Source organism: Carcharodon carcharias, chromosome 6, assembly GCF_017639515.1.
Source record: "Carcharodon carcharias isolate sCarCar2 chromosome 6, sCarCar2.pri, whole genome shotgun sequence".
NCBI lineage: Eukaryota > Metazoa > Chordata > Chondrichthyes > Lamniformes > Lamnidae > Carcharodon > Carcharodon carcharias.
In genome coordinates, this window is record NC_054472.1 from 145,274,853 (window position 1) to 145,301,948 (window position 27,096).

Sequence of the window (27,096 nt, forward strand, 5' to 3'; positions counted from 1 at the left end):
TCGCTGCGAGAATGCTCCTGTCATAAAGACGCAGTGGAAGCCCTAATAGTCACTCGATTGCAGGAGGATGATGATGGCTTGCAGTGAGGACACTCCATATATCTTCATACAGCCTCTGAGAATGTCTGACTTCTGTCTGGCTGAGGGCAGCTAGATTGCGCTCTGAGATCAGGGTCATATCAAAGAGATGCAGTCTGAAACTTTAGAAGCATCTGATCCTTTGTCCATCTTCATCACCTGACCCCTTCAGGAGCACAGCATCACTGGTCACAAATGCTAAAGAGATGGGGGCCAGCTCCACCTTAAAGGTGCTGAGAGCACACAGAGAATGATGGAACACTGTGGCATCTCCCCACTACGTTCTGGCAGCAATGACAAGCACCACTGAGGTGCAGGCATCAGTAATGCATCCGGCGAGTATGAGGCTGCACCATCACTTTGGTCTGAAGGCTGCACAGAGCACAGCGAAGAGGCCCTGGACTGAGACACCTGCCTTTATCTTGTGCAAAAGGATTGACATCTGAGTGACAAGAACATTGCTTATCAGAACAAGGAGCCATAGGCAGGGGGTCATTCTTGGGAGTTTATTGACAATAGTGAACAGTACGTACAAGTTATTAACACCCATGCCCAGGCTGTGCAACTAATTCTTCTTAACTTGTCAAACCCTGCTGCTATATCTTGGTGCTCCTCGGACATCCACAGTGGAGGTGGAGGCAGCCTGCTGACTGCAACGCCTTGTCTGTGATGGCCTTGGCAGGCGTCCTCTGGAGGGCCGAGACTTGGAGGGCCCCAGCCTGCTTTTAAGGTACTGCTATGTGATAGTGGCACACTCCTCTGCCTGTGGAGCTGAAGCTGCTGAGGTCACAGGAAGAGGGGATTCGGATGAGCCGGACACTCCCAGAGTCACTTGGGTGGATGGCCCCAGGATGTGCACCTGCTGATCCTCCTCCCTATGGGTGCCTGAGTGCTTCTGGCCTACTCCTTGAGAGAAGGGTTAGCTGGAGAGAGATCGAGCTGCCCAGCATCCCTTTTGCATACACTCTGTTGGAGGCCAACTATGGCATCACCGATGGATCTGAGCCTGTGCAGCAGTGCAGGAGCGACGTACTAGACCAAGGTCTCCCTCACAGCCGCCATCCTACCAGTGTTGACCTCGGTGCATTGGCATGCCAATGCTATCAACTCAGCGTGAAGACGGACAGACTCCTCCATTCGGCCTTGCAATCTGAGGAGTGCAGCAGATATGCTGCCTTCCTGATGTTTCCGAGCATACATTTGCAGCTCCAGCAACTAAGGCATGACCGAGTCCAGAGGCTCGTCATCTGACTCGGACTCATCAAATTTCTGGCCTCCAGCAGTCCTCCGAGTGCGGGACAACTGGAAAGTCCTTGCTATCACCTGCTGCGGATCAGACAGTGTGATGTGCTCACCAGATTGTGATCCTGAGACTACTCTAAAGCTAGGTACCATCGAGGTGTGTGTCTCTGCACTTGTGAAGGGTGTGGGTGAGCACTGTGACAGGACTTCGAGGAAGATGGCTCCAGATTCCTCTTCAGAGGTTTCTTCAGCACTTGATTGGAGGTCCTGGGTCATGGACTCCATCATCTGCTTCCCAGATGTGCCTGTGGAAGCAAGGGGAGATAATTAATGCATGACATTAATGTAAAACAGGGCACATCATTCTCAGCATGGTTGTCTGATGTATGTTGCACTGCTGGACTCTCATTTGGTAGAGCACCGCCAACCTCACCATCAGTACAGGAATGATCCAGATCGTCGTCAGCCAGTTGGAGGGCTCTGTTTTCAAAGTCCGTGAGCACCTTGATTTCAGGCATTCCACCAACTGTCTGAGATCTCTCTCTCTAATTGTGTGCCAGCTTGTCCTGCATGAATACAGATGGAGAGAGTGTAAGCAGGACGCTTGCCAGGCCAGGCGATAAGTATGCCTGGCATGTGTGGGTCCCATAAGCTGTCCCATGGATGGGATGGGGACAATGACAGTGAGTGTGAGAGAGTGAATTGTGATATCCCTTAAACCGGCAGTGAGGGCCCTGTGGATGTGTGATGTGTTTGAGAGTGTGTGAGTTGAGGGTGATAAGAAGAGTGACTTACCCTGGTGGAATGAAGGAGAGCATCATCCTCTTTCGGCACTGGGTGGCTGTCCTCCTTTGAAGGGCATTGGCACTGACCACCACTGCCACCACCTTCCAAGCCTGGTTAGTGATGCTGCTGCTCATCCTGCGTCTAGAGCGGGGGTAGAGGACATCGCAGTGGGCCTCCACGGCGCCCAAAAGGCATTCTGGCGATGTGTTGCTAACACTGGGGGCTACAGTCTTCTTGCCTTTTGTGGACATCTTCTCTGTAGCAGTTGTGGGCTGCAAGCACTGAGAAGTGGTGTGCGCAGCTGGACTTTAGACATGGCACCCGGCGTGATGAAGCAGCGACATGATGGTGGGAAGGCAAATGAGAGCCCGCCCGCCATGGAAACTGTGTTTTTCCTGGGAATGCATAAATAATGTGGTGGGTTTGGGACGATACGGTGTGAAGACCTGCCATTGACGTCGTACCTGCCCACTACCACACTTAGTGCAAATCTGGGACTATTCCACCCTACGACTTTCCTGTGACATCATTGTTCACTGTTTTTCAAATCAAGGTGCTCCTCTCTCTGCCTCGCTCCTCGAAATTTCCTCAATCAGTAAAATTCCTGGCTCTCCTCTTGCAAGACTGTGAAACTTCCGGCTCTCCTCTCGCTGCTTCAAACTGTGAAACTCCCAGCTCTCCTCTCACTGTTTCAAACTGTGAAACTCCCATGTGTCCTCTCGCTGTCTAAGAGGCGGCCTATTTAAGCTGTTGGAGAAAACTGGCTGCCCGCCGAAGCTGCTCAAATTAATCTCTTCTTTTCATGACAACTTGACGGGTAAGGTCAGCTATAACAAGGTTACATATGAACAATTTGAGATCCGCAGTGGGGTCAAAGAAGGTTGCGTTCTGGCACTGACACTCTTAGGCATATTCTTCTTTTTGCTGCTGTAATGTGCTTTTAGGTCAACTACAGAGTGTCTATTTACATACAACTGATGGAAAGCTATTCAGTCTTGCTTGCCTAAATTCCAATAGAAAGGTGCACTGAGCACTCATCAGAAAGTTGTTTTACACCAACAGTGCTGTTCTAGCATTTCATACTGAGGAATACCTTCAGCGGCAAATGGACAGATTCTCTCACACCTGTAAAAAGTTTGGTGTGACTATCAGCATTAAGAAGACAAATGTTATGGTCCAGGATGTTGCCAAAGCATCATCTCTCAGCATTGACAATGTGGACCTGGAGATATTAACATACATACAAACATTTGAATTAGAAGCAGGAGCAGGCCACTCGGCCCTTCGAGCCTGCTCCACCATTCAATGAGATCACGGTTGATCTGATTGTGACCTGACCTCCACATTCCCACCTACCCCTGATAACCCTTGCTTATCCAGAACGCATTTATATCCTTTCTAAATAAGGAAACCAGTACTGTACACAATACTCCAGATGTGGTCTCACCAATGTCCTGTGTGACTGAAGCATAACTTTTGGATTCAGTTCCCCTCACAATAAGTGATAAAATTCTATTAGTTTTCATAATTACCTGTTGTACCTGCATAGCAAAAGCTGCAGATGTTATGTCCAAGCTAAGTAAGAGAGTGTGGAACAACAGCAACCTGACCGGGAACACTAAACTGAAAGTCTACCAAGCCTGCGTCCTCTACATTGGTAAGACCTGGACAACATATGCTAGGCAGGAGAAAGGGCTGAACAGTTTCTACTTTTGCTGCTTTAGGCCTATCCTCAGCATCTCTTGGCAAGATGTCTCCAACTCAGAGGTCATGGAGCATGTTAATTACATCAGTATATACTCATTGCTAAGCCAACGATTTCTGAGCTGGCTCAGCCACATTCATTGGGTGGATGATGGCCGTATACCTAACGACCTTCTATATGGTGAACTGGCCACTGAGTTACGACCTCCTAGGAGTCCCAACCTACACTACGAGGACATCTGCAAATGAGATATGACATTGACAACTGGGAGACAGTTGCTGAGGCTGACTGTTTGGAAGGGCAGTGGAAGGGTGAGCAAAAATGAAAAGCTCAGCTGGCCGAGAAGAGGGCCCAGAGGAAAGATAGGCCAGCGAATCATGCACCTTCTCAGCACACTGTCTTCCTCTGCAGCAAACGTGGCAGAGAATGGCATGCCAGAGTGGGATTCCTGAGCTATACAGACAATGATTAACACAGAGCTGACCAGCACAGCGCAAACCAAGGTCTTACACAATGGAAGGCTGCCACCCACCTCGATGTGATTGACTTTTAACTGCCCTCTGAAGTTGTATCACCACCTTAGAAATGGGTAATAAATGCCAGCCTTGCCAGCAACACCAAAACCTGAGCGTGAAATAAAAGAAAAAACTCACTTGACAACAACTTAAAATTCATGGCCTGATTTCTTGCCACTGATTCTCCAACTTCAGAAAATCACCCTGTCTCCAAAATTTTTAAAAGCTGTCTTAAATTTTCTCTTAGTATTTTCCTAAATGGCATGTTCTGGAAGCTGTGAATGTCTCACACTCCTGGGAAAACCTAAATGAGGAATGCAAAAACATCTGGACAGAACTTACATCACTCTGCACAGCCAATCTAAACAACTCTTGCAGAAGAGCTGGAGACCACATCTCAAAATTTGGTGACAATTTGTCAGATACAAAGAGTAAAGAATGTTTAGGTGGGGAAAAAATGAAAAGGCATAATGCTTTTGCTGCTGAGGTTCTATGTAGAGGCAGGTGGAACATGACCAATCTGCAAAGCCGTGTTGCTATTTTCATACGCTCATCCCTTGAATGTATGTCAGTTGGTAGGGTTGCCAACCCCCCAGGATTGGCCTGGAGTCTCCAGGGATTGAAGATCAATCTCTAGGACGCTGCTGCATGCAACCCTGGAGAAAAATCATTGGGACTTTAAAAAAGATTGCTTTTTTGTTATTTTATTTGTATATTTCTCTTTACCAGATACAAAAATACTGAACATGGCAAAAAAGGAAGGCTATCTGGGTGACATTCAAGCATCATCCAATTGGGTAATTTGTCTTTTCGTTTTCCATTTGGCATAGGAAGGCAGTAGGTCAAAAGTATGGATGTGTTGGCTGACTAGTGGCTGAAGTGTGGTGACGTCATGTGATGAAACCTCCAGGAATACGTTTAATCAGTGCTGACAACACTATTGGTCACCTGTACTCCAACCACATGTTTAAATAAAGAATTGTCTGTCCCTCATCCCACCAACATTTTTTTCTCTTACTGAGCATTAACCCAGAGATCTCATCCCATTGTCTGTCCAGCCCTTCACCTACCCTCTGTTTCAGCTTCATCCGTGCTTTATAAAATGCGACTGAACCAGGATTTTCCATCAGGATTTCATCCTGGATACGTTGGAACTTCTCTTTATCATCTTCTTCCTAGGTGGATGGAAGGCACAGAGAAATAAGACCAGGGCAGGTTGCCCTTCCCAGCAATGCTCTTTGCTCAGCACCTGAAGGTGCTAGGAATTGGCATCCTTTTCTCTGCATAGTGGCAGGTTTCTCACAAACCAAATGCCATTTTTTTTTACATTTCCTACTTGCTTTAACATTTTCCTTTGTTCTTCTCCCAACCTCAGATTTAGACTTATTAAACAGTGGTTTTTGATTTTACTGGTATACCTTAAGGTTTGCTCCTATCTGTATGGGTTTTCATTTACACCCTGCATTTAATTTAAATACTCCCCCATCATACTATCTCTCTGGCCTGCCAATGCATCCTACTTCCTCTTTTGTTTAGATGGCTCAAATCCGGTTTGTTTAAGCTCCTCCTACTTTAAAAGGCATTCCACTGTGTGAAGGTTCAACCTCCTGATGCCTTACATCAAAGTCTTAAGGACCAAATTACACTCCCTCTGTATCTTCACTAACATTTTATTTCAGAAATTACTACACAAAGTATATATTTTAAACTTCCTTCCTTATGTCCCATGGTCTACTTCTACTAATATTATTTCTTCCCACGTGGGAGACAGCAATTGGTTCTTCATTTGCTCTCTTTAGCATTCTGACAAGCCAGGTATCAAATGTTTGACCATGCATCAGGGAAGCAACATCCCATTCATTGTTCTGGGCCTGGTTTTCACAGAATTCTATCTGTAAACGCCTAATATTATTTTTTCTTCTTCCCTAACAGGTTGCTGGATTGCCCCCATGTATGTCCCATCCTTACCTCTAAGTCTCCAAGTCATCTCTCTCCAAAGGACAGAAACAGTTGAAGAGCACCACAGATGACTGCTCCTTTCCCACTACTTAACCAGGACTTCTGGCCCTCTTTCTAACAGACTTACCCTCTTCCTCTAGAACTCAAATAAACATCTCCCCCCAATAATGAGACTTGTGGCTTGTTGTTAACTAAGCTTGACTACTTCATCCTTGACTTTATTGACTAGCTTGTGGTTGTTGCAGGTGAAACACTCCAGTACTTGGACCCATCAGAAAAGCATATTACAACTTTTGCAATGCACAAAGTATTGCATCCTCATGCAACTTTCAAGGGTATGGAGAATGAGCAGGAGGGTGACGTATATTAAAGATTACAGGAAGACAGTACAACAGTAGGATTAGACTGCATAAGATATTAAAGGATATGGGAAGAGAGCAGGAGTGGGGTTAGATTAAGTGGAATAATAAAGGATACTGGGAGTGAACAAGAGTGATATTAGACTGGGTAAAATATTAAAGGGTATGGAGTGAACAGGAGAATGATATTAGAGTAGGTGGTGTATTGAAGGATATGGGAAGCAAGCAGCATATTGGATTTACATTAGGGCCTCATGAGGGGAAAAGCATTAGCATGATTTGATAGGCTGAATGGCTATGCTTCTCGCTGGGCCAAGCTAACACTATAGCAAGAGTAGGAGGAGGCAGGATATACATATATGGTGTAAGTAATCCTGAAATACTTACCAGAGATAGTATTCTGGAATTCGGTATCAATCCTGGTCGGATGCTATCTTTTTGTGATGCATTTCGACCATCATCAGAAATGAGAAAAGACTCATTGTACCAAATATTAAACTCTGTACCAGAAGAAAACATAATAATAAAATTCATCATTTAAATCCTACTGCCAATTTTCTCCCCTTTTCAACAATTTGTGAGAGTTGATTTGTTGGGCATCAGCCTGCCTTTGTGCTAACTTTAACATTCTTTATTTCTGAGCCGAGTCACTGAGCATCAACAGCGTTTTGAATCTGGGGACATCACAGATGAACCAACTCCCGCCCTCTACCTATGTCCAAAGTCAGAACTCCTTTCAGTGCAGGTCACTGGGGAATGATTAGACTTGAGAACCCTAGTTAATTTCTCCCCTCCCTAATCCAGGGCATTGACCAATTTTAGCATCTGGTTAAGATTTAAAAATGTATTTCTAAACTGCTTCCTCTTGGGAGCTGAGGCATTCACTGTTTCAGCCATCACCATTCTTATCTCTTCTTATCATAGAAGCTCTTGCTATTCATTTCCTGGTTGCCCTTGGTATCTCTAGTCAGCCTGGTCCCTCATTACAGGTGGAAATCAGTGAGGATATAAGAATAGAGTACTGAGGTTATGCCAAAGTTTATACTGCAGGGTCAGATCACACTTGGAGTGGTGTGTACATTTCTAGTCAGCATAATACACAAATGCAAAGAAGAATAAGGGCAGGTGGGGCAGGAGTAGTTATGGGAATGTAGTGGCTATGGTACTGGGCTAGGAACTCAGGGACTATGAACTCAAACCAGAGGAAATTGGCACCAGAAAAAATAATGATGAAAGCTGTTGGACTGTCACTCACCCTCCCAGGGTTATTACTGTCTTTCAGGGAAGGGAACATGACACCTCCACCTAGTTAGGCCTACACATGACTCCAGGTTCTTAATTAATGCCCTTGGAGCATCTAGGAATGGGCAATAATTATTGTTTTGCCCGTGTTATCCTGAGAACAAATTGAAAAAAAAAGTTTGAGGAGAGTGGGACTAGAGGCCAAGAGCATTGGTGATAAAATGAATGGGAGTCCAAAGCACAGGGAAAGTGAGATGAGCGGCTGATGATAAAAGGAGGGGGAAAGAGAGCAAAAACAAATCAAATGCCCTCACTAGGCAAGTTGTTTAAACTAGTAGCTGGGAAAATAAATTTAATACTTTTTAATATTTTATTAAATCAAGAATTTAAAACGAGATAAACAAATTAGTTAATAAAATTAAAACTATTTAAAGAATAAAAGCCTTATTGAATTAATATATTAAGCAAAGTTAGGAATGGCAGGATCCATGTGGTGCAACCGTAACACATCGGAATTGTGAAAACCAATGTGATACTGAGTAATCACATCTTCAGCAAGGGTCTATACTTGAAGTTAGGCTCAGATTTGTTGAATGGGGGTCTGAAATGCAAACATCATGATGCATCAAGGAACAAGGGAGTTATCAGGACACTTTGAGTCAGGAGACAACCATACCCTTTATGTTAGGGAATAGTTAGATTTGGTCAGTGGTTAGGAACTGGAAGATGTGACTGAGACAGGCAGGTATAGGGAACCAGGATGCAGTGAAGGTGGAACCTCAGCCTTTGACCTTGCCCAATATGTACAAGGTGTTTGCTATCTGTATGGATTAGAACAAAGACTGCATGAAACATGGAAGAATTGACTACAGCACATGGTACATGAGGCCACCAAATAAGGGAAGCGATAGTGGTAGGGGAATAAATATGTCCTTTAGAGCTGCAACTTGGAGTCCCGAAGACTGCCTAGTGCCAGGGTTAAGGATAAGTCCTCCCAGATGGAGATGAACTTGGACTGGGAGGGCACTGTTCCATTGGAACGGGTTCCACTTAAACTGGGCTGGGACCAGTGTCCTGATAAATCAAGTAACAAGGGTTGTAAACAGAGTTTTAAATGAAAAATAGGGAGGGGGAGAATTCAGGTGAAGGAAAATTTATAAATCTAAAGAGAAAAGTTAAACCAACAATGCAGTATAGCGATTTGGGTAAGGATCAAAGGGTGTGACAGAAAGGGACAGACAGTTTAGTGATAATGGTGCATGAATGGAAAAGGTAAATTAAGAGAAAATGATAAAAAGCTAAAGTAAGACGCGCTGTCTGAATGCATGAAGCAGTGGATGAATTACGCAGATAGAGGTAAAGAGATTTGATTTAATAGCTGTTACAAAGACTTTTCTTCCATGGAATGTCAGCATTGCTCATAAAACTAACATTTGTTGCTTATCCGTAATTGCCCTTGAGAAGGTGATAGTGAGCCACCTTCTTGAACTGTTGGCACATGTCTGGTCTAGGCACAACTATAGTACTGCATTAGATGCTAAGAAGGAAGTTTCAGGATTTTAACCCAGTGACGGTGAAGGAATGGCGATACAGTTCCAAGTAAGGATAGTGCTCTCTGGAGTGCCACCTCAATGGAGTACTGGAAGTGTGGTGAGTTGAGGAAATCTTAAACTTCTTTCTAAAAATCTAATATTATTTGTATTTAACATTTAACTGCAAGTACTGTTTAATTCTAAATCTCATCGGGGGCCTAAGCAGGGAGATAGAAGCTATCCACTGGGGGGCAGCTGTAGATAATTAATTAAGGAAACTAGCTTGAACTGATCCTTTCGTATCTGGGCTCAGTTAGTGCCTTTATTTTCAGAGCATATAAATTCAGACATTTCAGTGCGACCTCAACAGAGTGCTGGGAGTTTGGTGAGTTGAGAGATTCCAGTGAGGAGGGGTGGGAGGTGCTCCTTTGCTTTTTCTAACTTTTTCACCCTGCAGGATTGGTTCTTGCTCTACTACAGGGGAAGAAGCCAGCTGTTTGGTTAAGGTCTGTTCTTAGTGCTTAGTGTTAGTGTTTAATAGCCAACTTAGGACATTTGAGTTAAGGTAGATTTATACATAAAAATAACTAAAACTTAAAAATTAAAATAAAATAATTAAAATAAACATCTAAAACACATATCTGTGCAGTTAAGAAACATGTAACTTTTATTTGTCAGTGGTAGTAGCATTTAATAAGCAAAATAAGTTTAGCATACATAGGAATTACCCTAAGCTAATTAAGAAAGTAATTAAATTAAATTAATTAAATAATATAAGTAACAATGGCAGAACAAGTGTTATGTTGCAGCTGTGGAATGTGGAAGCTTCTGGGATTGAGGGATATGGGGATCGATTGGGACAGAGCAGATGCGGTCTATGATCAGCAATGATTTTACTGAATGACTGAGCAGGCTCAAGGGGCAGTAGGGTCAACTCTAGCTCCCATTTCTTATTTTCTCAGGATAAGTTTCTTTCTACAAAATGAAAGTCTTTCTTGCATCCAGAAACAGGGATAGGGTTGATGTGTTTGTGCTGCTGCCAACTGGAAGGTATAATTGTGTGAATTCAGTTTGGTTTGGGAGTATTGTACTAAGGATGACCGACCTTGTATAATGTTCAGCCATTGGAGCTCTTAGCCTTTTAATGTATTAATGTGACAGGGACTGGTCCCAACTCTGGTATATGGTGGAAGAATTCAGCAGTTTATCATCATTTCAGGAGTAAGACTTTGTAGAATCTCCTATCTAGTGCAGGTATTTTTGCCAGATGGGAGGCCTGTGCCAATATTTTGGGCTTTGACAGCTATAACCAGCTTAACTGTTATGCATTCACTTCCACAAGGAGAATGAGCTTGGCTACAAAGCTTTTGATATTATGTGCTTCAGAGATATGGAGGGAAGAAAATTCCTGGTTAATTTTGGTGGGTTGGCTGTCTAACGAAGAATCAATTTAGTACTTCCATGCGGTGCTTGCTCATGCATGGTACATTTTGGAAGCTTTAATGTCTTGGTTCGTGACTTGCAGCCTAGCAATAATATCCTCTCAATGTCTGCTGCGAGTAGGTTTCTTAGCTGCCCCCTCCAACCATCCGCCGACCAGCTCACTTTCAGCATGTTGTCTCATGTTTTGGGATTCCAGCTCACCTGTTTGTACTCATAGTTACTTTGAACTTGGAGCACCTTGTGGATTTTGATTGAAGAAGTAAGTCCTCTGTGGTCTCTGAGGACTGCAGTAGATATTTACCCACTGAAATATCGGGTGTCAGTCCTCGACTAATGGCAGAATTTTACATCCCGCAGGTGGGCTCGCACCTGACCCAATCGGGTGTAAAATTGCATGTGATGACATTGGGTGAGCATCCTGACGTCATTGTGCACTTGTGCAATATTTCACTTGGCGGGCACACATGTGTGCCGGAACAGCACTGGCCATTAATTAAGCGGCCACTTAAGGCCTTTAAGAGTCCGACTGACTAAGATTTTCCGTTGCCCATGTGATTTCCAACTCATTGCACGGGCAACATGGGCAAGCGGCCAGCCAACATTTTCAGAAACCTGATCCAAGGGCGGGATAAAAAGGGTCAGCAGCATTGCCAGTGTGAGTAGTGAGGATACTTTTAGAGATAGTTTGCTGTTGGTTGCTTATTGGTACTTGGAAGCCTCATCTCTGTTTGGGGTTTCATTCTTAGCACTTTCAGACTTCATTTCAGGACTCATTGCTGTCTGCAAGGTCCTTGGAGGATTCAGACCGTGTGGACCCTTCCAGGTATCAGACAACCTTCCCCTCCCTGGTAACGGGGATTGTGGTCTCTGCTGGAGGCAAAGAGGGGCCATGTGTACCAATGCAGCTTCCAGGGGAGGGACCTGTGGGAGGAGAGGCTCAGGCACAAGGGGCGCAGGGCCAGCAGGTAGTCCAAGGCGGAAGGGGCTGCAGAAGATGTCACAATCCTGCTGCCAGGGTTTACAGAGAGTGATGCAGCTACCTCAATATGTCTGAGGTACAATGCGAAAGGAGGCTCAACCTCTCAGGGGGGAGCGCGACCTCCACTTGCCAGAGGATTGGGCCTGAGATCAGCTCTGACTGTGTGGCTTGAAGGTCACAGTGGCTCTCAACTTCTATGCCTCCGGTTCTTTCCAGGGGTCAGTGGGGGATCTTTGTGGAGTCTCCCAATCAGCTGTCCACTGTTGCATCAAGCTGGTGGCAGAAGCTCTGTTCAGGCGGATACTCACCTTCATTCTTTACTGTACGGATGAGACCAGCCAGGCTGAGCAAGCCAGAGGCTTTGCAATGATTGTTGGACTCCCCCGTGTCCAGGGTGCCATCGACTGCACATGTGACCATCAAGGCACCAGCGGGTCAGCTGGGTACCTTTGTCGAGAGGAAGGGATTCCACTCCATGAACTTGAAATAATGTGTGACCACAGGATGCAGATTCTGCAAGTCTGTGCAAGGTACTCTGGCAACTCCCATGGCGCTTACTCTCTGAGTCACTCCCAGGTGCCAAGGATCTTCAGTGCTCCAGCCCGACTGGGTGGATGGCTGCTGGGTAACAAGGGCTATCCCTTGAAAAGGTGGCTCATGGCACCTCTCCGCCACCCAAGGGCAGAGGCAGAGAAGTGTTACAATACAAGTCATGCCTTCACAAGGGTGGTGGTAAAGAGGACCATAGGTCTTCTCAAGATGCGCTTCTGATGCCTGGACTGTTCAGGGGTAGCACTACAATACCCCCCAGAGTGGGTGTCACTGATTGTGGTTGGATGCTGTGCTCTCCACAATCTGACACTGGCAAGGAGAGAGGAAGAGGATCTAGATGCAGCTTCATAGGCCACAAATGATGAATCCAGTAGTGAGTCCAAAGGGGAGCACGGTAAGGAGAACGCTGAGGGCATGGAGCCAGACCTTGGTAACCTGCAGGGAGACAGGGACATCAGGAATGCCTTAATCCAATGCTCCTTCAGCTAGGCTACCAAAATCGGCTTCAAACGCATGCCAGGACTGCCTCCTCCATCCCGGATGTCTGAAAGGACCCTTTCATTCGAATACAAAGAACACTCAGTGCCTGTGCAATAAAGTTCAGAGCGACCTACGTTCAGCATTAGATGCTGACGTTCCCCGCAACAATGAAATACAAGCATACTCAGGCCATGACGACAAAAACACAATTTACGGCATTCTGACAGTTCAAAAATCTTAACAGAAACATTTCTGGTGTTCAACATCAGACCTGTATACATAAAGTAAACAAAAATGAACATAAAATCACCTGTGACCTGTCTCTCTTGTGCTCATGGAGCCTTTAACATTTGCAAGTGCTATGTCTAGTTGCGCCCCCTCACTGACTGGCATTGGAGACAGCCTGCTGAATCTGCCGTCCTGTTGGCCTTGATGACCTTGGCTGTTGTCTTCTGGCCAGTGGAGCCTGTGCTGGCCCCGCCTGGGAGGGAGTGGCCAGTGCCATGGCTGACATCTCCTCAGTTGCCGCAGCTTCATCAGATGCCACTGGCAGCCACTGCTGGAGGGGTCGAGGAGCTGTTGCCATCATCTAGAGCGCCCTGAGAGGAGCCCACAGAGACAAAAGGCAGCTCATGCGCCAACATGAGGTCACTCTGGAGCTCCCTGCACACCAGTGATGGACTGGCACCGAGCTTGGATACTGAGTGCCTCATCCATCTCCCACACTGACACTGACCGTCTGAGGTCAGTGCCTCTATGAGGGCTTGCAGGTCCCAGCTCAATCCCAGGAACCCCTCATTCTATCCCTGGAGCTGCCTCTCCACGAGAGTTGCCACTCTCTCCATGGAGGAGGCAGTATGCCCGGCCATGATAGTCAACGCAGTGCTCATGCTCCACATGGTCTCCTCCACAACAGAGACCATGGCATGCATACCCTGGCGGAGATCCACGAGATCCTCCTGCACATCTTGCTGGACATCCAGCATCCGCCTCCTAATGGATGTCTCCAGAGGCTCATCATCAGCCTTCAACTCAGCATCGTCCTGGTCCTCAGCAGTCCTCCGGCTGCCGGCACCCTGGGCACTCTCTGCCTCCACCTGTACCTCAAGTGATTGTGAATTGCCCTGCAACGTGCACTGAGATACTAGCTGCCGCTCTAATGCTGGTATCTATGCTGGTGTCTGCTTCAGAGAGTGAGTGTGACATAAAAGCAAATGACACCTGGTGGTCTTCTAGTGTCAGGGGTGGCCCTCCAGGGTCAAGAAAACGAACTCCGGCTGGCAAACCTAAAAGGGAGAACAAGGATATGTCATTAGTTAAAGTCATAACAATGTCACTGTGCATGCCAGTACCCTGGTGAGACAATGGAGATCTGCATCACGGTGCCATCATCTTCCAATGTTCAATGAGGACTCCAGGTTCAAGGCTCACATCAATGAAGAGAATATACTAGAATGGTTGCACAAGCTGAAATTCTCACCTCTGTGCACTCCACTCTTACCTTCGTCTGGCATCCCCGCATCTCCATGCCCGCTTGCACATGGGTCGTGCTGGCTCTTGAGCTCCAGGGTATCTCGCTCATGTCTTGAGAAGACTAGGAGGCTAGCGGGGTTTTCGCCAGTTCGTGACCTTTCTATTTTGTTGTGGGCCGTCTTCTTCTGAAACATCAAAAAGCATTGACTTCTCCACTTTTACCTGTGGTGCCATTGCAACCTGGCCAACTCCAGCTGAGGAGCACCTGGCAGAGCATATCCAAGTCATGGCCCTCGTGCTACAAGGGACTCAGTCCAAGCAACCAGGGCTCACCTTGTTGGCCAACTCCCAGTGTAATTAACAGTTGGCACTCAGACTCTAGCACCCCTGAGGTCCATGGGGGGATGGCCAGACCTTAACACATCTGCACAATGATCCACGCCAACATCATTCTTCCTAAGCGCAGCAGGTCATTGAAACGCTTCCGGCACTGGATCCAGAAGCATCGCACCACGTCACGGCTGCTCACCATTGCTGCCACTTCTTCCCATGCCTCCTTGGTGAGGTGTGGTGGCCTCCCCCTCCCAGCCCTGGGGACAAGGGTGTCCCTCCTGGCAGCCATCTCCAGCAAGGCACTCATCAGAAAAGTGGGGGGCCGTGTGCCACCCGACCTGCCCTCCTGCCGGCTTTGTCCAGCCGCACTCGGGTCCATAGTGAAGGTTCAGAGGACGTCCTCCGTGGCAGCCTTCCAGGGGTTGTCTGGGCTGCTTTTAAAGTGGCTACCGGGTCACCATTGGACTCAGCGGCCGACAGGCCCTCGCCCCTGCTCGGTCCTTCTTGGCCAGTGCAGAGCCGCCTTTCAAGCTGGGCGGGCCTTAATTGGGTGGCCAGCATGAAATTGCGGATGGGGTCCGATTGCAGGTGGTGGTCTGTTTCAAGGCTGCTCCCGGCCCGCCTGTTGCGCCAGCCCGGCAACCAGAAAATCCTGCCCTATGATTTTGTAGTCACAAGGAGGGATGGGCTTCGTCGCTGGAATTGAAATAGGGTGAGGGAAGAATCCCTTATGTTAATTGAAGATTAACGGATATGTCATCAGAGTTGATGGCTGCACTAGTGATGCATCGATGAAATCAATGATAGATGGTTTAGGGTTTTAGTCTTGTCTGGATTATAATTTATAGGAATTGGATTAAAAGGCTGAACTCCTTCCCTTTTGATGGAAGACAGGCCATGTATTAATTCAATGCATCTCACTATGACTAATGTTAGGTACAGAGGAGAGACACAAACAACTTTATTTTTCTCATCATCTGTCTGTAAGTAGAGGTGCTTTAATTTTTGAAATTGGCTGTGGTGTGTTTCCCCAAAACTTCTGTCTGTGAATTCAATTTTAAAGTGACTCGTAGCAAACTTTCTTCAGGGTTAAATCAGAAGTATTGTTTATTCATACATTCAAACCTGGGGGATGGTCATTGCAACTACATACACACGCAAGCACTCAAGAAGAAAATAGGAAAGGAAGGAGTTTTACAACTAGGAATAACTTAAAACAAAAAACCCTCCAGAGATATGGATATTAATTCAAATTAATGTCAGAGTTCAGAATGTCAGCATCCAGTGAGGGTTCCTTTGTGGATGAGTTAAAGTCTAACTGGGTTCAGCGAGCTAAAAGCAGGAGTTGCCAAGTTCCTTCAAAGTTTGTGATGGTACAGCAAGATGGGGTTGGCATCCAGTGACTTGGTCCACTCTACAGGCAATGGCAGGAATCTTCCAAAGAACCAAGCTTTGAGGAGGTTTAGACGTAATTCAGGCTTTGTTGTCAGCCTGGAGTCCGGCTTTGGTGTTGACAGGCTGGACGTTTACCAGCAGACTGCCCTAGGAGTCAAGGAATGTAACATTAACATTCCAAAGGCCAGAAGAGCTTAGGTCATGTGGTGTTCCCCATTGATGAGTCGGTTTCAAGTTCAATCAGTTTCTATGGGTGGGATTTTCTGCACCACCCGCTGCCGCAATCTTCCAGTCCTGCCGCAAGTCAATGGACTTCTGGCTGGGGCGCCGCCTCGCCCACGGTGAGTCCTGCCTACGGCGGGGCCAGAAAATCCAGGCCAATGTTTCTGGGCAAGATCCATGGTTCACTTCAGGTGATAGATGGTGGCTATTAGCACCTCCGCTGGTGATAATGAGTTTCAACGTCTCTATCTTTGTTGTAAGTCCAGCCTAGAGGGCAGGCCGACTGCTGTTCCCTTGATTTGCTGATTGTAATGGGTCCATACAATGATCGATGTGAGATTTCACAAGGATGAGGGTTGAGCTTCATCCTATAATTACTGTTGGAAATCATGTGACCTGTGGCAGACATGTTTCTGGTCCAGCAAAATCCATTTTTTAAATAAGCAGAAAGTAAGGTATGATTTAAACAGTTTACGATCTTTCATATTTTATGGATATGACACTAACATGAATACCTGTCTGGGTCATTGAGAAACCTGTCAAGGTATAGTGATAGGTCTCCATCCACAATCACTATGTTTTCCATATAAAAGTTAAGCATCGGAATATACTGTGTAAACTGTGAAGCACAAAGTGATGTTTTATTGGCATTAATGACAGCTTATGCAAGAGCTACACAATGGTTTGGATACTGGATTAAAGAGTTGAGAGAACAGAAAGCATTCGCAGAGGACCTAAGGTTGTAGTTGGGATTTTCTAGTCTAATTGGTTTTGCAAGAGTTACATTTATTTAGTTACTTACCATGTCTCTCAGAAATGTCTCAAAATATCTCACATCCAATGAGTTACTTTGTAGTCTTTTGTGTATAAAGCAAGATTCCACAATTAGCACCATGAAAAATAACCACTAATCTGTATATGGTTGAGGGAGAAATATTGGCCAGGACAACTTCCTACTCTTCTTTAAATAGTAGCACAACATCTTTGAAATCCATCTGAACCACTGAAATAAGCACAGAGTCTCATCTTAAGTATGGACATTTCAACAACACAGCATTTCACTTAGGTAAGCATTCACTGGTAATTTAAATCTCATTTTGGTTTATTCTGGATGATATTGATACTCCTGATCAATGTAACTACTGCTGTTGAATCCCAGCACATCTTTGGGCCATGTAGTCTTCCCTTACCTGTCAGCAGCCGCAGCCGGCACTGGTCCACCAATCTTTGGCAGTACTGAAGCTCCACCCGCAGGTCTCGCAAAGTATCAAAGTCATGCCGGTATTGATGTTTCAGATCCTTCAGCTGCATGATCAAGTTGAACTCATCTTCATCGATTACGGGGTCACCTTGTTCATTCACATACTCACCTGTTAAATGCGGAAAGAACCAACAATCAAACAAGTTTGGGTATTTTCAAGCTATGGTCCTTAGCACATAACTCTGTTCCACGAACTTACAAATTTGGAGCAGGAGTAGGCCACTCGGTCCCCTGAGCCTGCTCCATCATTCAATAAGATCATGGCTGATCTGAATGTAACCTCAACTCCACATTCCTTCCTTCCCTCGATAACCTTTCACCCTTGTTAATCACGAATCTATCCTTAAAAAATATTCAGACTCTGCTTCCACCGCGTTTTGAGGAAGAGAGGTCCAAAGACTCAGAGCCCTCTGACAGAAAAAATTTCTCCTCATGTCTGTCTTAAATAAGTGACTCTTTGGGCAGAATCTTTGGCTCGGCAAGTGGGGGAAGGCCCCCTCGCCGAGGCGTAAAATGACACAAGGTGATGTCGGGCATGCGACATCATTTAGATTTTCAGCCGATCAGAGGCCTTTTAAGGCCATTCAAAAAGCCACTTAAGCAATTACCTGAGCTGCCCGTCCAACCTTAACGTTGTCGGGCAGGCGAAGAGCCCAGGTGGCCTTCACATTTTTCATGGAACCTCATCCACGGGCAGGATGAGGTTTCATGAATGATTTTAAATTTTCACAAAAATTTTTTATTAAAATTAATGCACATGTCCCAGCTCATGTGACAGTTTCACATGAGGGGACATGTCATGAAAATTTTTTCACCACTTTATTAAACTATTTAACCTTAAACCTCTGTGTCTCAGGGAGGTTTCTCCGCTCTTTCATGCATATAAGTGAAAGAGCGCACCCCCAGCTCAGGCAAGCCCCCTCCACCCCACAGGGAGCATGTAGCGCTTCCGGGCGTGTGTCACACTGGGTAGGCCTTAATTGGCCTGCCAACGTAAAATGGTGGCACAGACCCAATCGGAGGCACCGATCAGGCCCGCGCCCACTCCTGCACCACCTACCTGACAGGTAGAAAATTCTGCCCCTTATTTTTAAACAGTGACCCCTAGTTCTAGAGTCTCCCACAAGAGGAAACATCCTCTCCACATCCACCCTGTCAAGACCCCTAGGATCATAAAGGTTGCGATCAGGTCGCCTCTTACTCTTCTAAACCCCAGTGGATACAAGCCTAACCTGTCCACTCTTTCCTCATAAGACAACTTGCCCATTCCTGGTAATAGTTTAGTAAACCTTCTCTGAACTGCTTACATCTTTCCTTAAATAAGGAGACCATACTGTACACAGTGCTCCAGATGTGGTCCCTGTACTCCAATATTGTACAGTGCCCTGTGCAACTGGAGCATGACCTCCCTACTTTTGTAATCAATACCCCTCACAATAAACGATACCATTCTATTAGCTTTCCTAATTACTTGTTGTACCTGCACACTAGCCTTTTGTGATTCATGCACTAAAACACCCAGATCCCTCTGAATTTCAGAGTTCTGCAATCTCTCATCATTTAGATAACAAGCTTATTTTTTATTCTTCCTTCCCAAATGGACAATTTCACATTTTCCCACATTATACTCCATTTGCAAGATCTTTGCCCACTCACTTAACCTATCTATGTCCCTTTGTAGCCTCCTTATGTCCTCTTCACAGTTTATTTTCCTACCTATCTTTGTGTTATCAACAAATTTTGCAACCATACCTCGGTCCCTTCATCCGTCATTTATATAAATTGTAAAAAGTTGAGGCCCCAGCACTGATCCCTGTGACACACTACTTGTCACATCCTGCCAACCAGTAAAGACCCATTTATGCCAACTTTCTGCTTTCTGTTAGCTAGCCAATCTTCTATCCATGCCAATATGTTACCCCCTACACCATGAGTTTTTAGTTTCCACAATAACTTTTGAGGTGGCATCTTATAAGCACAATAAACTATTTGAGGATAATAGATGACAATGAGCCAAGTGAAACTCTGCTAATGAATTACAAAGGATGTCTGAATTATATACAGCTTAAAATGTAGCTGATAATGAAATATGTTGGATATTGTATCTGACCTATAGTTGGCCTCTATTATTTGACGCATCATCCAAGCAACCATTCTTCGTGCATGAACCTATAAAGTGTGTGGTGTTAGCTGTTTGATCACGGAAAGCATCATACTCCAGTCCAATTCTGTCTTTGTCTGAAGGCATACACTTTCCAATGGGGATCATCAGATAACTATCAGAAACAGGAGCACTGGTTCATTTCCTCCACCTTTAACCTGCTTTGGTTGAAACAGCTAACTCGCTATAGACTAGGGAATTGAAAATCGTATCTTTCCTGTCTGTCTACCCACTAAGGGTGGGGAGCTGGGAGCATGATGTGAACAAAACCCTTTCTCCTTCCAGCAGTGAAATCATAAAGTTGTATGCTGGAGGAAGGCCTGAGGACCAAGGGCAAAAGGTCCATTTCTGGAAAAGTTCAAATGTCACATCATCCTATTTCTCTATGGATAGAATTTTTAGCTCAGCGTGTGGGTATGTGCCTGACTTGCTCGAACGTAAAATAGGACATTATGACATCGGGCAAGCATCCCGTCATCCCGCGCTCGTGTAATATTTTGGTCGGCGAGCACGTGCGAAAGTCGGAAGCACACCTGCCGACAAATAACAGCGTAATTAAGCCAATTAAAATTCCAACTGACTCTGGTTTTTCGTGGTTAAAAACAGTTTAAAATGGGCAAATCTGCCAGGTGGACTTTGCATTTTTGATGAAACCTCATCCAAGGGAGGGATGAGGTTTCCATTATTAATTTAAAAAAATGATTGGACAGAATTTTCATAATTTATATGTTCAGGTGACTGATTCTGTTGCATGGTCATATTTTTCTGCATATTAAACTTTTCATTCATTGCTTTTAAATTCTTCACCTTACTGAGGCAGCTCTCTGCCTTCAGGGAGCTTTCATTCCATGCTCCCCCGAGCCTGCGCTTATGTCAGCACCCGCCCGTCTCCTGCCCCCACCCTGGCAACGGTGAGCATTTCATTCATTGGCCAGTCAGTGTGAAATCACAGTCAGGGCCAATCGTGGTCGGTGGTCCATTCCCCGGCAACTCCTGGGCCCGCCAATCGTGTGCACCTGCCAAACTAAAAATCCTGCCTCATGTCTCAACTCAGACTTAGACCTTTGATGCTAAAATAGATGACATGACCTCAACTCCACAAATGTCCTCTTGAGTTGACTGCTAGGCAAAAGACAGTATAAACTATTAAATTTTTGTTGTGATAAATCACATTGGGTGGTGACGTAGAGTGGAGAGGAGAACCATCCAAATTTTCACTCTGTCCATAAGTGTGGCAGGGCGACATGATTATAATTAAGAATAACCCTCACGCCAATTTTATCCCCCATTTGTTTCCAGGCTGGAGTCAGTTGATTCAATTTGGGCATAAGCTAAAGATATTGGCTACACTGATACCCTAGCCAAGGATTCAAGGAAAATGAGGATCTGAGAGTTATTCCACTGCAGAGAGCAATGGCAACCCAGTCAGATCCTGACCTGATGTTTACACATATATTTATTTGATTTAGTAGTTAGATTATTGAGCTAGTAGTCTAGAGAATATAATTTCAAATCCCACCATGGCAGTTTGATTATTTGAATTCAGCATTAAGAAAAAGGGACAGTGAAGCAATTGGATTGTCATAGAAATCCAATCAGATTGTCATAGAAATCCCTCATGTTCTTTAGGGAACTAATCTGTCATCTTTATCCAGTATGGTTTGAGTGACTCCAGTCTCACACCAATGTTGTTGGCTCTTAGCTGCCCTCTGAACTGACCTAGCAAGCCATTCAGTTTCTACCTCCTCAGGGCAATAAAGGATGGGCAATCAATGCCAGCCTCTCTAGTGATGCCCACAACCAGAAAATGAAAATAAAATGCCATTTTCAGCAGGGGTAACAGGACAATAACGTGGAGTAAGAACAGTGTAATAATTGCAGTGCCACTACAGGTGCCTCAGCTAAGATCCACTAATTCAGCACAATATGAAGGATCAAGCCCACAACTGTTTGCAACATGTGACTAAGAAGCTGCACACTTTCCTTGTGGCATTACCTCGATCCTGTCGCTCTTGTTTCTTGACATTGAGTGCCCGGTTAGTGATGTCAATTTCCTCCTTGATATTGTTGATCGTCTCAGTCAGTTCTTTCAGGCTATTCCTCTTTTCAATGAGAATATGTTTATTCTTAATCAAGATCTGGTTAATTTCGCGACCTTTCTCATTTTTAAACACATCAAACATTAATGCTTTTGGTGGAGGAGTGCTGCGTCACAAAAATGGAAAGCAGAAATCAAAATTAAAATTAAAAAAATAATTAATCTTAATTGGACTAAACTGCTTTTGTTAAATATAATTTTTGTCTTTCATTTACTTCCTTTTGCTTCCCTCCTCTCCAGAAGGTGCTGCTCCTTGCTATGATACAGTTCCATAGACTATTTGACAGTGGAAAGCATCACAGTTGAACCCTATCCTATTGTCACCCTTTCCAGTAGGGATCACTGGATAACAATCAGTCCTCATTATGTAAACCTTAAAGATCTGGCGACATTCTGGTGAATCTGAACTGTCACCCCTTCAAGGCCAAATTTTGCTTTCTGAAGATTGGTGAATACATGGGGCAGAATTTAAAGCACCCCTGCAGTGAATTTGGAGGCCTCTTTCCTGCCTTGGCCGGATTAAGTCTAGGGCAGGAAGGTTTGTGGATAACCCTCCTGGTCGGGTGCTAATTGAGGCCCAGTAGTGGGCAATTAATACCCACTTAAAGGCTTCATCCTACCACTGCTGGCTTGCTTGCGGATTTCCGGGGTGGTGGTTGCGGGGGGGGTGGTGCCTTGTTTAAAAGTACTCGGTACCTAAACAAGGGACCTGGCATTGGAAAGCTGGGGACTACTGAAAGCCACTCACATTTCCCCTGCCTCCAATCCATTCCTCCCTTCTCCCCTGACCCCTACCCTCTGACTCCATCCCACCCCTCACTCACCTTTAGCCTTGGGTCGCTTGTTGATCTTAGGCCTCTGGTGGGTCCACTGCTCCTGGTGGTGCTGCCTGATATAGAGGATTGCTGGCCTCTAATTGGGATCCTTAATCTAGGGGAAGGCCCAATGGTGGCCACTTCAGGCCTTCCCAAACATTTGTGATGCGAGGTTCTCAGGCCCCTGTCACCGGGATTAAATTCCACCCGTGGGGCTGAAACTTCGGCCTGGCAAATGGGGGCGGGGCCCGCTTGCTTAGGCATAAAATGATGCGTGATGACATCGGGCGTGCATCCCAACGTCACAGCGCGTCATTCAGGCTTTCAGTTCGGCAGGTGTGCACCCAAAGTTGGCTGCGTGCCTGCCGAACTGTCAAAGACATATTAAAGCCATTTAACTTTCAATTAAAGTAATTAACGGAGCTGCCCTTCCAACCTTAAGGTTGGTGGGCAGGCGAAGAGCCCAGGCAGCCTTTGCATTTTCATGGAACCTCATTTGCAGGTGGGATGAGGTTTCATGAATGATTTTAAATTTTGGCAAAAATTTTTATTGAAATTAATGCACATGACCCAGCTCATGTGACAGTTTCACATGAGGGGACATGTTATAAAAATTTTCTTGCCACTTTATTAAACTTTTCGGACTTAAAACTAAATTCCCTGAGGCACTCCCCTCCCCCTCCCCATCCGCACAGGGAGTGCATAGCACTTCTGGGTGCACGTCACGCTAAGTGGGCCTTAATTGGCCCAGCCATGTAAAATGGCAGTGCAGACATGATTGGGGGAGCTGATCAGGTCCGCGCCCACCTGCACCCACTCCCACCCAGCCCACCTGACAGGGAGAAAGTTCTGCCCATGATGTTTGAATGTTTGTTTTTTTGTGAAAGTGTTCATAAAATCAAACACATAGGATGGAATTTTCTGTGCCTGTTGGGGTCGGGCGTGTTCGGCGGTGTGAGCAGACAATATAACGAGAAGGCCAAAAATCAGTTTCACGACATCGTGAAACAAGTTTGCAACCGTTGGCTCTGCCAATTAATGGTGGGGTGTGTTTCCCATAGTCGGGCATCGGGAACCTCTTGTAATACGTCTGCATATGTTTGTAAGCCCAGCTAGCTGGAATCATCCCCCACACTGGATCATCCGAGCATGTCAATGTGTTTTACACCTGGCAAGCTGCACTTCACTCGGGACTTCGAGGTTTGTTTGCCTATCTTGCTTTGGGCAGCACTCAGTTATCAGTGCCAAGCTTCGCAGACAGCACCATGTCACTTTCAGGGGGGTTCATGGGCAGGTCTCTACCTACCAGACTAGCCATAAGGCATGGGTGGCTTTTAAACGGCTGCAGGGCTAGGGATTGTTTGGAGAAGAGGGAGAAACGACCTCGGTCAAGGGAAGAGGCTTCAGGATGAGGACTGTATTGGTGAAGGGGGGTATCCCAGGGTGCGTGTGGGGACATAAGTTGATCTGTTCAAGTGACCTCAAGATGATGAGGCTGAGGTGGTAGTGCCCAGAGGAGATGAGGCCAGTTGGAGATGTGAAGGTATGCAAGAGAGAGTATGGTGATGTTCCTTGAGTAAGTGAGATGCCAGTGAATGTGTGATGGGCTTGAGTGTGAGAGTTTAGATTGATGAGATGGTTACCTTACCCTGGTGGCATGGATGAGATCTTTCACCCTCTATCTTCATTGGATGGCCAACCTCTTCTGTGCAGCATTGGCATTGATCACCACTGTCATCACCTACCAAGCCGGAGTGGTAATGTTGCCACTCCTCCTGCGGTCCGAGCAGTGTTAGAGGACATCATGGTGAGCCTCCACAGCGTCCAAAAGATGCTCAAGGGACGTGTCACCAAACCTGGGGGCTGCAGTTTTCTTGTCTTTTGGGGCCGTGTCTTCTTTGCAGAAGTCCTGGGCTGGAAGCACTGAGTGGTGTGCTTGCGGCTGCACTTTAAATGTGGCTCCCAGCATAATGAAGCTCTGAGGTGACGGAGTGGTAGGTGAATCGGATCCTGCCCACCATTGAAACGGCATGTTTCCCTGGAATGCATGATTAATGAGGCGGGATTGGGACGATATGGTGTGAAAAGCCGACATTGCAGCCGGCGAGTCATAAGTTCTTTTTCCCGCCTGCTACCACACTTGGTACAAATCTGGGATGATTCCACCAATAGGGGTCAGAGCAAATTTAATTCAACATCTAGAATTTTATTTAGAACTCTAAATCTGTAAAATAAATTGCAAACTAGTTAAGATCCCTAATTAATAGTCAGTAGCCGCTAACTCAATCAGTTTAAAGCGGTTGCCTGAATTAGGTGTCAATTACTGTAGCAGGAAACTGAATTAGCACTTGTAATTTGGGAATAAGTCATAAATTCTATATAGTATCCAGTATTTGCTATCGCACAGAGTACGAAGCACAAAGTGATCACAAAAGTGAGTGCTTTGTAAACAGAGTGATAAAGTCAGGAATTTAGTACAAGTGGGAATTTGGTGCAGAGAGGAAAGGAGTGCTGCTTTTTATTCTTTTTGTTTTACTTCTGGTAGTTGACGAGTGTTTTTCTTTTGTCTCTGTGCAAAGAAACAGTAATGTGCTATGACTTTACTAAATTAGTAATAAACTGATCAAATAAATAAGGTTAGATAGACATGACAGGATATTGATGCACATGTGGCATTGCAATTCTGGACAATCTGTAACTATATATGCTAGAGGAACTTTGGCACAGTTTTTGAACTGGTACCTAAGCTGTAGATAATGCGGTTGGGGGGAAGAGTTACCTCGACACTTTGTTCCAGGAGACAGTCACAGCTCAAGTAGAACTTTAGAGTTGACTAATGGTCAGGGACTAGAGGGTGTGACAACAAGTCAGGCAGGTATGGGGATCCAGGATTGAGGCGCCCTGGCCCCTGACTTTGACCAACAGGTATGAGGTACTTGTTAAAAACAAAAATACTACGGATGCTGGAAATCCAAAACAAAAACAGAATTACCTGGAAAAACTCAGCAGGTCTGGCAGCATCGGTGGAGAAGAAAAGAGTTGACGTTTCGAGTCCTCATGACCCTTCGACAGAACTTGAGTGAATCCAAGAAAGGGATGAAATATAAGCTGGTTTAAGGTGTGTGTGGTCGGCGGGGGGGGGAGGTTTGGGTGGGGGGAGAGAAGTGGAGGGGGTTGGTGTGGTTGTAGGGACAAACAAGCAGTGATAGAAGCAGATCATCAAAAGATGTCACAGACAACAGAACAAAAGAACACATAGGTGTTAAAGTTGGTGATATTATCTAAACGAATGTGCTAATTAATGTGCCCTACCATCCATTCTTAATTAGCACATTCGTTTAGATAATATCACCAACTTCAACACCTCTGTGTTCTTTTGTTCTTTTGTCTGTGACATCTTTTGATGATCTGCTTCTACCACTGCTTGTTTGTCCCTACAACCACACCAACCCCCTCCACTTCTCTCCCCCCACCCAAACCCCACCCCCCACACACACACCTTAAACCAGCTTATATTTCACCCCTTTCTTGGATTCACTCAAGTTCTGTCGAAGGGTCACGAGGACTCGAAACGTCAACTCTTTTCTTCTCTGCTGATGCTGCCAGACCTGCTGAGTTTTTCCAGGTAATTCTGTTTTTGTTATGAGGTACTTGTTACCCATGTGGATTAGAAGAAGGACTCCAGGGTGGATGTGTAAACAGATCATAGCACTAGGATGTAGAAAGCCATTCCAGGGAAGGGGGAGGAACCAACAACCTAGATAAAACTGAGAATGAGATTCTGCAGAGGGAGTTTGTGGAAATAGGTTTTAACTTGATAATTAATGATCTCTGGAATGTTACCTGAACCATGTGTAAAATGGCATAGGATCAAGTGGATTAGAGAATTAAACACATGGCTCAAAGAGTAGTGTGGAAAGAAGGGGTTTTGGTTCATGGGACATTAGCATTAGTACTTGGAAAGAGGGAATTGTTCCACTGAGATGAGCTCCACTTAAGTGTAATAATTAATCCTCATGTAGACTGGACAAATCAAATCAAAAGCTGGTCTGGAAGATGAGTTTGGGGAATCCTTTAGCAGCAGTTTCCTAGAAAAATACATTGCGGAACTAACTAGGGATAAAGCTATTTTAGATTAAGTATTGTAAAATGAGACAAGGTTAATTAGTAATCTCATAGTGAGGGGCATTGCCTCCGATGGGCCCAGGGTCCCGCAGAGGAGGATCTCCCCGCTCCACCCACTTGCACTTGCCGGTTATCAGCCTGCACAACAAAAGCTGCCAGGCTTCCTGCATGGCATGGCCACCTCCCCCACTGTGGATAAAATACCAGTGGATGCGGTATTCCCTTTAATACCCCTGTCCTCTGCAAAATTTCAGGCAGGTCAGGGCAGGCATATAGTTGGCAGGAAGGCCATCCACTGAATTTTATGTGCCCTTACACCTTCAAACCTGCCAGTGGGGGAG

The 27,096-nt window shown here is 45.5% G+C and overlaps 1 protein-coding gene across 2 annotated transcripts in view; it reads right to left on the minus strand.

Moving 5' to 3' along the window:
- kif9 (kinesin family member 9) overlaps positions 1 to 27,096 on the minus strand; it is a 192,821-nt gene that overhangs the window by 15,878 nt on the left and 149,847 nt on the right. For both annotated transcript variants that reach the window (XM_041190665.1, XM_041190666.1), the window contains 4 exons: positions 21,714 to 21,922; positions 17,486 to 17,665; positions 7,032 to 7,144; positions 5,397 to 5,501 (listed from right to left, as the gene is read on the minus strand). In XM_041190665.1, coding sequence (XP_041046599.1) covers positions 5,397 to 5,501; positions 7,032 to 7,144; positions 17,486 to 17,665; positions 21,714 to 21,922 — 607 coding nt within the window. The remainder of the gene's footprint in view (positions 1 to 5,396; positions 5,502 to 7,031; positions 7,145 to 17,485; positions 17,666 to 21,713; positions 21,923 to 27,096) is intronic.